Below are 13,522 nucleotides of genomic sequence, written 5' to 3' on the forward strand. Positions count from 1 at the left end.
GGTTGAGGCGCAAGCTGGCTAAAATGAAGACGAGAAGAAGAAAACCCGACCAAGAAAAATTATGGATAAAGAGAAACACAGTGGGAAATGAATGAGTCCAAGAGTAGCAGGCTCTAGGCCACACTGAGTGGAGGAGTAAAGGTAACTGGTGATGGCATCCACCTACATTGAGGAAGGGACAGTGCCTCGCATGGTTCGTCAGAAGTACCAGCCATGTAAAACTCAGATTTAAACAGTTTCCTAAGCAGTTTTGGGTTCCACCACTGGATAAGTGAGTAACCTGCAGTCTGGGAAAAGGAGAGACCCACAATTTAGGGGACCAGGATTATGGTCCTGCAGAACCCATCAAAGTTTAATACAGGCCATCAAGAAATGGCAAAAGGGCTCTGAGGGACAGCTGAATGGGAAAAGTATCATAACTAAATCAATCAAATGCAAATGTGATCTGAGAGAAATTCGTCAAACAGGGGGCGTGGCTTCGGAGCCTACCGAGATGGCCGCTGGTGCTGGGAGCTCCGCCGAGGAGTGAGGGTCATTACCGTCTCCGGGACCCTTTTTCCTTTCATCCGGACCCATTTTTCGGTGTGTCAGGCATCGGAATGTGAGCGCTATCTGACGCTCTAACAAGAGCATTTCAGGGTGAGCCCAGAGCGACGTATTTCTGCCTTATTGTCTCCGCGTCTGTCTGAAAAGTTGCGGCCGCCATTTTGTCTTTTTTGCCGATGACGCCGAGAAAACCTTCTGAGGTATTTTCACACACTGTTTCTGGTGCGCCTTGCAATTTATTTAACCTCAAATGCCTACAAGTTTTATTTTTATTACAAACCATCTGTTTTTCCATCAAAGATAAATTGTTATGCTCTTTTCCTGCTGAGTGCTGACTAACTGTGACAGAGCCTCTTCTCTCTACGTCTACCTGATTTCCAGTGCAGTACAATTTCTTTTTAACGCCTGCATGGAGGTTAATTGAATACAATCTGCTCTTTTGAACTGTTACATGGCGCTATAAATTCCAGGTCTTCCATTTGGTTCTCCACATGACGCCGAGATGACTTCCTGAGGTTCTTTAATACGCTGTTTCTGGCGCGCCTTGCCATTTATTTTGCCTCAAATGCCTACAAGTTCTATTTTCACTGCAACACGTGTGCTTCTCCACCAAAGATAAAATGTTATGTTTTTTTCCTGCTGAGTGCTGATTAATTGCGACTGTACCTCTGTTTTCTACATTTTACATGTTTTCGAGTGCAATACAATTTCTTTTTTGCGCATGCATGAAGGTTATTTAACTACAGTCTGAACTTTTACATAGCGCTATAAACTCCAGATCTTCCATTCGGTTCTCCAGGTACTCAAATGAAAGAAACCTCTTTTTCTGCGCCTTTCTATTGTGCATCAACTACCCGTCTTTTTTCCAACATTCACACAATGCCAAACAGTTCAGAGTTTCTTTCTTCCTGTGCTTCCAAGATGCCATGTTCATAAGGATCTTTTTCTTTATTTCCTCATGCACCTAAAAGATTGATGGTCTAGTAACATGCGATTACTTTTGTGGATACAATTTTTTGGTGACTTTTATACTTCCTATAGTTACTGTTGGTGTGTGGACTCATGGCTACGCCCCGTGCCAATAGAAATATGCCTCTTCCACCCTCTGAGACCGTGTTGGCAGACTTCAATCCCTTTAATGTTCTCCAAGATACAGTGGAGGATCAAACTAAAGACCCTGCTCCTTCCAAAGGAACTATTTCCCGAACAGGGGGGAAACCAACTGCCAAAACTCCTTCTGCGTCAACGACCGTCTCTGGCAAGTGGGCTAAAGTACATCCGCCATCTCCTACCAATTCTTCCTCATCCATCTCTATGGAACTCCTTTTGGAAGAAATTCGTGCACTTAAGCCACACATGGAAGAAACTAACAGGCGTCTGCAAAATTTGGAATCTTCTTGGATAGATATGGGACAGAGAGTTGAGGTCTTGGAGTCTCGTGTCGATAAGGTACAGGAGCTCACTGATCAACTCCCTTCTATTTCTCATGAGGTTCTCCATCTCAAACAGCAGATTGAACAATTGGAAAATCGTAACAGACGCAACAACCTCCGTATATACGGCTTGGCGGAAGGTCTTGAAGGGCCGACTCCAATAACTTTCTTTCAGTCCATTTTACCAACGCTTTTGGGTCTCCCTGACACCCCTGTATTAAATATCCAACGTGCTCACCGTCTTGGTCCCCCTCCTAGTTCTACATCGTCTTCTTCTAAACCAAGAGGTGTCATTTTATATTTTTTGGAATACACCGATTTGTTGAAAGTTCTTCATGCAGCTAAACAACGTGGGAAGATCACCTGGCATGGCGCAAATCTCTTTTTCGCTCAGGATTATGCTAAAGTTACGGCTGACCGTCGGAAGCGTTTTTTAGATTTCAGGCCAGAACTACGTTCTTTGAATGCCAGATAGGGTTTGTTTCATCCTTGCCTTTTTAAAGTTACATACAATAACAAGACCACCACCTATGAAGATCCTGAATTACTTCGAACATTCTTGAATACTTGCAAGCTGGAAGCCATGGATATTCCTCACTCATGAGACTTTCTCATTGTTTCTTGTGTTGGTTTCTGCTGGTTATTGATTTGGTCTTTTTCTCTAATGTTCTTCCTTAGTTTTCAGTCATTTAAATAATGATGTCTCTTGCATTGCGTTATGTCTTTTCCTTATGCAATATGTATGTTACCCTTTAAGTTTCACTATTGTGTATTCTATTTCATAGTAGGTGTTTTGTTTTCATAATGTTTGTTTCTCCATATATATATAAAAAAAATTGTTTTCGTTCTTTTCTTTCTTAGGTAGTTACTTAATGGTCCCTTTTCGTTTTACCCATTCTGATGTTTCCCTTGGAGATGTTTCCTGTCCTCGTAACCTCGTTGTGGGGTTTTCGGTTCTAGTGTCCCATTCTCCCCGTGTGGCTTCACCACCCCTGTTCTTATCGTCTTTTTGTGGTATGTCTTTGTTGCATCACCTTCTTATCATCTATGTTTTTCTTTTGGATTCTGCGAATTTTCTTGTATGTTTCTGTTCTTGGTCTCTCTTTTTTCCCTCTTCTTTTTCTTCTTTTTTCTTTTTCCCTCCTTCCTCTTGCTACCTTTGACTCTCTCTTTTCTTCTCCTTCTTTGCAGTCGTCTTTCACTTTATTTTTACATTTCTTCCTCAGCTTTCTTCCATACTTCTTCATGCCTCTCTCTTTTTGGGTTGTACTGCTTTCTCATGTTTTACTTATATATTTTGCTGCTTATTTATACAACTGTTGCATAGTTTTTATTATTAGCCACTCTCAAACATGTTAAATGCCGATTAATGTAGTTTCCTGGAATGTTAAAGGTTTGGGGTCTCCTATCAAGAGACAACGGGTTCTTTCACATTTAGCTCATTTGAAAGCAGATATAGCATTATTACAAGAAATTCATATCAAAGATGTTGAAGTTTCTAAGTTACGTCGTAATTGGGTAGGCCATGTTTTTGCTTCACCTGGCTCGGGAAAACGTAATGGAGTTGCAATCCTTTGTCACAAACGTTTGTCTATTCAGCTTCTTACCCAAGATACAGATGTGGAGGGTAGATGGGTGGTGGTATCATTATTGGTTGACAAAATTCCCCTCACTATTTTTAACTTATATGCTCCCACAATACTTGAGAAATCATTCTGGCCTCACATCCTTCACTCATCCATGCAATACACTGATGATTATTTTATTCTGGGTGGGGATTGTAATATGATCATGGACCCATTTTTTGATAGGAAGTCTAATTCTCGTTTTTCTCCATCTCAAGCTCATGCCCAATTTACATCCACTATATCTCAAAGATCTCTTGTGGATTCCTGGAGACTTTGCAACCCTACATTACAAGAATATACTTATTTTTCGCCTGCCCACTCTTCCCAATCACGAATTGACTATCTCTTTACCTCTAAAGCTTTGACACAATACATTACTCACTCGGACATTGGTTCTATATTGATTTCTGACCATGTTCCTGTGTCCCTGGGTCTTGATTTACTTCCTCCGGTTAAAGGGACACGAAGATGGCGGTTTAATAATTCCCTTCTTTTAGACACATCTTTTACTTCTGCTTTCCTCAAATTTGCTCCACGCTTCTTTACAGAGAATGAAACCACCACATTCCTCTCCGCAATTAATTTGGGACACTTTTAAGGCTGCCTCTAGAGATTTCATTATTTCCTATGTTGCCAAGAAACGTCGCCTAGCACATCAATCTTTATCTTCCTTGACTTCACAAATTAAACAGCTGGAACATTCTTATTACTCTACCAAATCCCACTCGGTCCTTACGCAGCTCCTTAATGCTAAACTCTCTTTTAATAAATTATCTACTAATTCTGCCAATTTGTTCTTACTTAAATCTAGTGCTAAATTTGACTCTGCACAAAACAAGGCTGGTAATGTCCTTGCTAATTATCTAAAGGTTAAAAAAGAGCGAACGAAAATTGAGTCGATTACTTCTTCTTCCCATATATTATCCTCCACAAAGATGAGGACATTTTGAATGAATTTACAAACTTTTACCAAAACCTCTATACCCCGGAATCTTCTCCTTCCTCCTCTGATATTAACCAATATCTCTCCTCTAATCCTTTTCCATCAACGTCCGATGTGGATTTCTCCTCATTGGATAAAGATATTTCTTCCAAAGATATCTTGGAGGCCATTCATGTTCTGAAGAAAGGCAAAGCTCCTGGACCGGATGGATTTTCCATAGAATTTTATTCCCATTTTTCTTCTTTTCTTGTGCCTAAGCTTCATCAATTATTTTCCTTTTTTATCTCTTCTCAGAAATCTGAAGGGTCTTTTCAAGAAGCTTTAATTTGTCTTCTTCCCAAAGATAACAAAGACCACACTTTATGTAAAAATTATAGGCCCATTTCTTTAATTAATTTAGATTACAAAATTTTCGCTAAGATCTTAGCCCTACGACTAGATAAAATCCTTCCACAACTTATTGGCAGAGAACAATGTGGTTTCATTAAGGGACGCCTTCTTTCGGATAATACTCGCCTTTTCTTTAATGTTCTTAGTAAATCTCCTGCTTATAATCATTCTTTGGCTGCTATCGCGCTTGATGCTGAAAAAGCTTTCGATAGAGTTAATTGGTCTTTTATGCTCTCTACCCTCACTTGGTTTGGTTTTGGTCCTACCTTCATTTCCTATGTCTCTTTATTATATTCTTTCCCTAGGTCTTTTATTTTTGCCAATGGTCTTATATCCTCTTCTTTCCCGCTTTTTCGAGGTGTTCGTCAAGGTTGTCCCCTTTCTCCTCTTCTCTTTATCCTGGCATTGGAACCGTTTTTATCAAAGATAAGATTGAATAAAGATATTACTGGCTTTTCCTACGGAGAAAATGAACTTAAACTCTCTGCTTACGCAGATGATATTCTCTTATTTATTTCTCACCCTCTAACCTCTATTCCGGCATTTTTGTCTGAAGTCTCTTCCTATGCAAAGGTCTCTGGCTATAAACTTAATGTAGATAAGTGTGAGATTCTTCCCCTTAATAAATATTGTTTTCATGCTGATTTTTTGGCTTCCTCCTTTCATTGGAACCCCTCTAAAATCAAATATTTGGGTCTTGAGTTTACTCCTTCTATTAAGGACACGGTGGCCTTAAATATCAAAAATGTACTGACTACTTTAACTGACTCTATGACTAGATGGCACCCTTTGTTTTTATCCTGGTGGGGTCGATTAGATTCTATCAAAATGATGTTGGTTCCGATAATCTTATTTTATCTTTCCAATCTTCCTGTTAATCTTCCACAATCTTGTTATAAGAGCATTTATTCTATCCTTTCCAAATTTTTGTGGCAGAATAAAAAAGTTAGGATGTCTTTCGCCAAACTTAAACGTCCTAAACTTTTGGGTGGAGTTAATTTTCCTGATTTTTCCTCTTATCATGCTTCCTTTTTCCTCTCCCACTCAGTTTCTTTTTTATTGGGTTCAGACGCGGATCCCTTTTCTTTTCCGATTTGGTTTGCAATTGAATCCTCTTTCTTTCACCCATTTACCTTTAAAGAATTTGTATCTTTATCACACGTCCCTCCAGAGATGTCTCTTCCTGTTCTTAAAAATTCTAGAAAATTATTTTCTCCTCTTTTCGTCAACAATCTCGATGACCGTACGCGATTTTTACACTCTCCCATTTGGTATAACCCTCTTATCAAAATTAAAAACAGAACCTTTTTCTGGAAAGACTGGCACTCCCTTGGTCTCATTTGGGTTTCTCAACTTTTCCAGAATGGTGGGATACAGAAAACATGGACAGAATGGTCTTTGCATCCCTTTTTCATCTCTCCAGTTTCGTTTCTCCCTTCCTCAGTCTTTTCTTACAAAGTATAACCTATTGCGCGCTGCCGTTCAGGCGTCTTATGATTCCCTTTCTACTTCGTCGTCTCCATTTACATCTGCGTCACTTACTATTCCTTTTCTCTTATCTTCTCCTTCAGCTTCGCAACTTTATAAAACAATGCAAGATGTGTCTCCTACTAGGGACAAATCCAAAACAGAACATGACTGGGAATTGGATTTAGAAACCTCTTTCCCCATCCCATTATGGCATAAAATATGGCAGAAACTAAGGAGATCTTCTAGAGAAGCCAACACTACTCAAACTTTATTCTTTATCTATAACAGACCTCTACATGTTGGTCTTGTTCCAATACACATGCAGATCTCAAACATATGCTTTTTAATTGTCCCCTGATTCATATTTTTTGGTCTAAAGTATGGCAACAAATTAACTCCATTTTTTCCACTCACTTCCCATTTTCACTCTCTCACCTTTTTCTAGGTAGTTTATCTGACATATGGTCTTCCCTGGCTTCTGATGTCTCCATTATTGATCTGCTCATAGCGGTGGCTTTTCAACAGATCACTAAATCTTGGAAGGATGCGTCTAACGTTTCTTTTCAGGCTTGGTGGTATGGAATTTGCTACAATCATAGGCTAGACAGAGCATATGTTTACCCCATTACACTTGCTATTAAACGTGATTTATTATGGCTGCCAATCACCATTTTTTTAGACGTATCTGCTCAATCTCGTCCAACACATATTCCTATAAATGAAGAAGTTCCTAAGCCTCCTTGATATAATTTATGCATTGTTGCTATTTTGTAGTTAATACCGGTTTTCTTCTCTCCTTATTGTATGGTATTTTATATAGAAGTTTTGCTTGTTCTATGCTTATCAGGCATTTTATATGATGATTGCTTTCTATGTTTTCCCCCTATTTTCCCCCTTTTTCTCTCTTTTCCCTTTTTCTTTCCATCGCCCCCTCTCGTCTTTATTTTTTCCTATTTTGCATCGCATTGTCCAATTCTTGCCTGATTGCTTTGTATTTTGTAATGCTGATATACAGTATGTTTTCTATTGCAATCCTATTGTTCAATAAATTCTTTTGAAACTTAAAAGAAATTCGTCAAACAGAAAATCGCTCTTAGAGTTCTTTGAATGGAGGTTCCTTAAAAATACCATTGCCAAAGTAAGCTTCTAGAGACTGACTGCATTAATGGTCCAAGTGAACTCCATCAATTGAGAAAAAATTATGAAAGATGGTGAAAAGAGGTGTATTTCTGTACAGGCCTTAAAAGGGCCATTCTATAACCTTAAAGCAGATTTAGTTATGGCCCAGCCCTGGTGAGTCATCATATTAATGCATGTGTGTGCTGTTGGTCTAATGACTGAAATAAAGTTAGGACGGAGTATTTCTATGACAGATGGAAATGCCCCTTACTTTCTATCATTCTAACAATATAGGTAAGTACACATTTTAAATAGACATGGCACGATTCTCCTGTCTTTATGATAGCTGGAACGAGCAAGCTCCTCCTGTACCTGATGTGGAAGTTCTGCACATTCACATTCCTGTAGGGCGCGGTCTTCCTCTGGCACCAAAGCAGCAAACCCTCCTTGGCCGATGTTTCTATTAAAGGAAAAAGAAAGATTAGAGTGAATGAAAATAACATGCCCAAAACCTCCTTTTCACAAATGTTTCCTACAATTCATTAAAGCAGAAGGCAACCATTTGCTCTCACATATGACACATGGAAGTGATGTCACAGCTCATCATCTCTTATAACTGAGAGATGCTGGCTGAAAGTCACATAGGAGATATTACCAGATCTAATCTAGTACTCCTTTCTACATGAGCACCCTTTTCTGAAAGGATGCATGTTTCACAGTTTTTTCCACGGTTTCCAATTACCAGAAAGCAATCACAAGGATTCCTGAAACTTGGTAACCACTGTGATTTAATTTCCACACAACTCAGGGAATTCTCGACACCTCAGTCCCCTTCAAAGTCTTGAAGCAGCATAGAATAATCTGATGCAGCTCATTCATATGCCTACACACACTTGGGGTTCTATAGCCTCAACAGCTTGTACACAGTCTGAGTCTTAAGCTCATTTAGGTGTAATGCTTCTAAACCCTCTACCTGCTGGAGGTCTTATGAAACCCTTCCTGGTGGGGAGGATGGGGGTAGCCTATCACTGATGGATTATGCAATATTTTATAAAACACACTTGGCCTCCACAGAGTGCTTACTTTTTTAGAAACTTGGAGAAAAGTGAATTTATTAAGGCTGACCATAAATGTGAAGATGATAAAGTTTCTGAAGTATTATGGCATTAACTAAGGCAGATTAGTAAGGCTCCGATGCTGATCCTGAAGGAACATGACTAACTGTGAATAAAAACAAGCATTTGCAATGCAATCTGTCTCGCCTTTGGGACCTTATATGTATTTGTCTATGTAGCACGTAAGCCTGGATGCTGAAACATCTACTGTTCTTTAACATGGTGGAAAGTAAGCACCAAACTGCGTGGCATGCCAGGTATGGGAACACATGGAGAGAAATATTGCCTTTCAGCGGGAAATGGTATAGTCCAAAGCTCTGTTTTTTAATATAAAATCAGGGCCTTAGGTGGCCATATCATTGAAAATAGAAGATTTGAAAAAAATATTATTGTCGACGGGTGCTCGTGGAGCACAATTTTTATGGACTGAAATCTAGAGAATGCTAAAGTGATTCTGGTATTTTACCGACCTCTGCTGGTCGTTTTCTATCAAGAAAGTTAAATAGAGGCAGTTGCCAGAAACATTAAAAAAAGAAAGTCATTCAGCAGAAAGCAATTCTGGTATTTTACGGACCTCTACTGGTCCTTTTTTATTAAGACAGTTAATTAGAGGCAGTTGAACAGAAAAAAGTCCCTAAGCGGAAGCAGACAAGTCCTAGGGCCGATCTCCAGAGCCCACAAAGTACATATTTATTTATTTATTTACGTAATTTTTATAGCGCAACAAATACCCTGGGGTGTCTCGGCGCTGTGGAGCTACTGGAGTCAGCCATCCTCTTACTGGTTAAACAACCATGTTTTTAAGAGCCTGCGGAAGCTCATCAAGTTCGGGACAGTTTTGATGGCAAGTGGCAAAAGATTCCAAAGTTTTGGAGTGGCCACAAGGAAACGCCTGTCTCCCCAGGTGGCCGTTCTTGTACGTGGCACAGGGAGAAGACTGGTGTTGGCCGATCTTAATTGCCTTCTGGGAGTATACAGCTGAAAGGCTTCGGTCAAGAACCTGGGTCCTATGCCATGTACTGCCTTATATGCAATGCAGAGGGCCTTAAATTTAATACGGCTCTCAACTCTCAGCCAATGTAGCTGACGAATGCCAAGAGTAGTGGATTTGCGGCGAGGAATGTTTAGGAGGATCCTAGCAGCCGCATTCTGGATGGATTGCAGCTTAGTTATGACACGCTTCTGGGTGTGAAGAAAGAGAGCGTTCCCATAATCTATTTTAGAGAAGACTAAGGTGGAGACCAGAGTCTTCCCGGCTGAGGGGGGGAGGTAAGGTAGTAATTTCTTAATTTTTTTCAAAATAAAGAATGATGACGAGACAACCTTGTTAGTGTGGAGGTCAAAAGCCAGCTTGCTGTCAAAAATCACTCCCAGATTTCTGGCTTTTTCCACTGGGACAGGTGGATGGCCGAGCTTTTCCGGCCACCAGCTAGGGGACCATTCAGGGGAGAGTTTTCCGAAGGTCATAATCTCGGTCTTATCCGAGTTGAGCCTAAGACAATTCGAGGCCATCCAGGTACTGACCTCAAGCATAGCTCTCTGGAAGTTGGCTGCCACAGTGAGGCCGTCCCTGTGGATACCCAGAACCAGCTGGGTATCATCTGCGTAAGATGTAAGCCGTACCCCATGGGCATTTATTACCCTCGCTAAGTCCGCTACATAGATGTTAAATAGCATAGGACTTAGCGAGGAGCCTTGTGGGACTCCACAAGGGAGTGCAGAGATAGGAGAGTAGAAATCTCCCAGCCTCACTGTCTGGGTACGGTTTGCCAGGAAGGATGAAGTGAGATCCCTGGCCGAACCGTTAATCCCCAGGGCTGTGACACGGTCGACTAGAGTGACATGGTCGACCGTGTCAAAGGCCGCTGACAAATCCAAAAGGATAAGGACAGCCGCCCCTCCCTGATCCATGATCGCCCTGATCTCATCAGAGGCCTTTATCAAGGCGGTCTCTGTTCCATGCCCTTTCCTAAAACCAAACTGCGTTTCGTCGAGAAGTTGGTGGGTCTCGACGAACTCTGAGAGCTGTCTATTCATCAGGAATTTGCATACTTTGGCAGGAAAGGGCAGACACGCAATGGGCCTATAACTGGTGACAGCTGTAGGGTCTAGGGAAGGTTTTTTTTAAAAGGGGTTTTATCACAGCCTTCTTCCATATACTGGGAAATTGGCCTGTCTGAAATGCAGTATTGCAGATCTCCATGAGGGGGCGTGAGATCACTTCTGTGAGTTTTGGCATCACAGAAGGAGGGCACGGGTCCAGAGGGGAGCCCGATTTGATGGTGAAAATTAGTTTAGTAACATCATCATGTGAGGCAGGTGAGAAACATGAAAAGGACTCATGATTGTGATGGAAAAGTACTTCTTTCACAGTACCACCTCTGTGTTCAGTTTTGGTATCCCCTTCAAATGAAGCATACATACACATATTAGAATATACTAATATATAAGTAAATACTAAAGTATATATATACAAGAGGTCTCGAATGCTCGACCTAATGACAGTGAAATAGTCTTGGGCAGCACAATAAAGCTCTTTAAACTAGAAACGTACGACAAGTCAAGGAGTGAAACTATTTTTTTCAAAATATCTGGCTGTCTCCCAGGACTGAAAATATCAAACAGCAATATTTGCTCAGTTTTACGGCATTGTACATCGTATGTCAGGGAGAATAACTCAGACAAGGGCAGGATGAAATGTAACAAACAAAGGAAACCATACCTGTTGCGATTTAGGATAACTTGAGCATGCAAACTACCTGAAGATTCTGTTTCCGATAACGGCAATAACAATGTTATAATTATTAGTAAGCAGTAGTATTTGCAGAGCCTTCCATTTTGTGGCTTTACCAGAGCTGATTTCCTGGTTCTGTGCAGTTGCAGTCTTGGTATCTCTGACCTAGGAGTTTTCTCTCAGAGCCTGTTCTAGACTCCTTCTTCACAGCTGGGCTATGGCAGTCACCAGTACTCACCTCTCTGCCTCAACTTCTCAATCGCTCCTCGCTGTCTTTATCCCATACCGCCTAAGCTTATCCTGTGCTACTAATGCAGCTCCCTTCTATTAGACAATGCTCACTGTTACCCCTCCTATGTATGCTTGCACTGTCACTATTGATCCTTCACTGTCTCTTCTGCTTCCTGTGCATCTGATCATCAGGCCACTTTCTTCAAACTGTCTTCTTTTGTATTGCTTCCCAGCAGTTATCACAATTGACTTACTGTTCTTCCAGGTGTTGCTCTTGTTCAGCAGCCTCCAGCTTTCTAACTTGCTGTCTTTGGTGGCTAATTTAGAGTTGGTGGTAAAGAAAAAGCCTTGATTTGAAAGGAAGTGCAAAATCCAGAGGAGACTCCATGTGCACAATTTCTATTTCCCTACAATCTCTGTGGCAAAGGCAATCATCATAAGGGTCACTGACCCAACGTTGTTGCCCTTCCTGAATGAACCCTTTAAAGGCGCCACATCATGTTTCAAAATTGTAAGTATTATAGGAGAGGTTTTTCACAGGCTACAAATCAAGCAGGATGTGATTAATCGATAATGACATGTCAGGAGCAATCATTCCTAATTTTTCCCTGACCCAGTGTGCCATATTCATCCAAATACCAAGCCGCCCCAATTTTTTTAAATGAGCAATTTTTCAGACCTCATTCATTCCACTCAGCACTGAGCAATGACGTCACCTTCACACCCAAGGCTCACCTCTGAACATCGACTCACCTTCCACTGAGATGTCCTGGATGGCAAAACGCAGGATGATAGTCCAAATCATACCCAGGGTCATCTTCAGGTTGCCATCAACGATCTCTGTGAAAGAAATGGTGGAACACAGAAGGCTGTATCAATTGAAAAGCAAAAGACACTGGGCTCAAGAGAAGGCCAACATTGTCTTATTTTATTGTTCAAATAGCAAATGGTTAACAAGGCCCTATTTCAATCCAGACATCCAGAACGGCTCGAACTGTGCCCTTGAATCTAAACCATGTTCCAGAAATCATAGCTATTTAAAGCTGAGAACAGGGTGAAGTCTAATTCAGTCTCACCCAGTCAGTCCTTGTATTCTCTTGCCTATCCTACTTGGTGCTGTGTTTGGGTCCCACTTCTAGGTTCCTGTCGTACGTCCCACAACAGGACTTTGCTCACTTCGTCCCTCAAATTTTTAAAGCAAACTTAATTGGGCCACGTGGCTAAGAGGCACAATAACGGCAACCTTGTGTACAAGGCTTTTTAGATAATGTGCCCGATCAATACCTGCTACTACTACAGAATGTTCGAACATCAGTCCACCCCCACGTTTTCTGAACCATTTAAGGATGTCACAGTAGCATTCCCAAGCACTTGCCTCTGATATGTAAGTGAACGAAGCTGAAAGCGCTGCAGAACAGCGACAGTGGTTTAATAAAACAGCATCTGCCCGCAAAGAAAGGGAAAGGACGACGAGTCCCACGCATTAGTGAAAACACTGCGAACAGCAGCTAGCCTTGTTGTTTCGACAGACAGGTGTAGATAGAGGACTGGAAGGGGATTAGGTTCAAGAACATTTGATGGTCAGCGATGTGGTGTAGGGAGCATGCGTTAGCTGATGTGGCTCGAGCGTGAACTCAGCTACCCATATGACTTCTATGTGCTTTTTACTTGACGACTCACAAAAAAGTCGATGCTCACCAGCAGTGGTGCTCAGCCGAGTGGAAAAAGATAGCTACATCTCTCCAAGTGGCATTTAGGAGATTGAGTTTGCACTTTAATAATCTGTTGAGCAGGTGCTTTCGAGAGATTTCAAAATTACTGAAATGACTCAAAAAGGCTGCACAAAACATGGTAGAACATAGATAGATGTGTTAAGTTACAGAGGTAACGACACTCAAAAGTACGAGACCTGT

The 13,522-nt window shown here is 41.1% G+C and overlaps 1 protein-coding gene across 1 annotated transcript in view; it reads right to left on the minus strand.

Moving 5' to 3' along the window:
• The window catches only part of ACTN3 (actinin alpha 3), a 189,425-nt gene that overhangs the window by 65,457 nt on the left and 110,446 nt on the right, over positions 1–13,522 (minus strand). Inside the window, exons 4-5 of the mRNA XM_078660833.1 lie at positions 12,363–12,449; positions 7,902–7,989 (exon numbers count right to left, since the gene is read on the minus strand). Coding sequence (XP_078516959.1) covers positions 7,902–7,989; positions 12,363–12,449 — 175 coding nt within the window. The remainder of the gene's footprint in view (positions 1–7,901; positions 7,990–12,362; positions 12,450–13,522) is intronic.

Source organism: Lissotriton helveticus, chromosome 9 (genome assembly GCF_964261635.1).
Source record: "Lissotriton helveticus chromosome 9, aLisHel1.1, whole genome shotgun sequence".
Taxonomy (NCBI): Eukaryota; Metazoa; Chordata; class Amphibia; order Caudata; family Salamandridae; genus Lissotriton; species Lissotriton helveticus.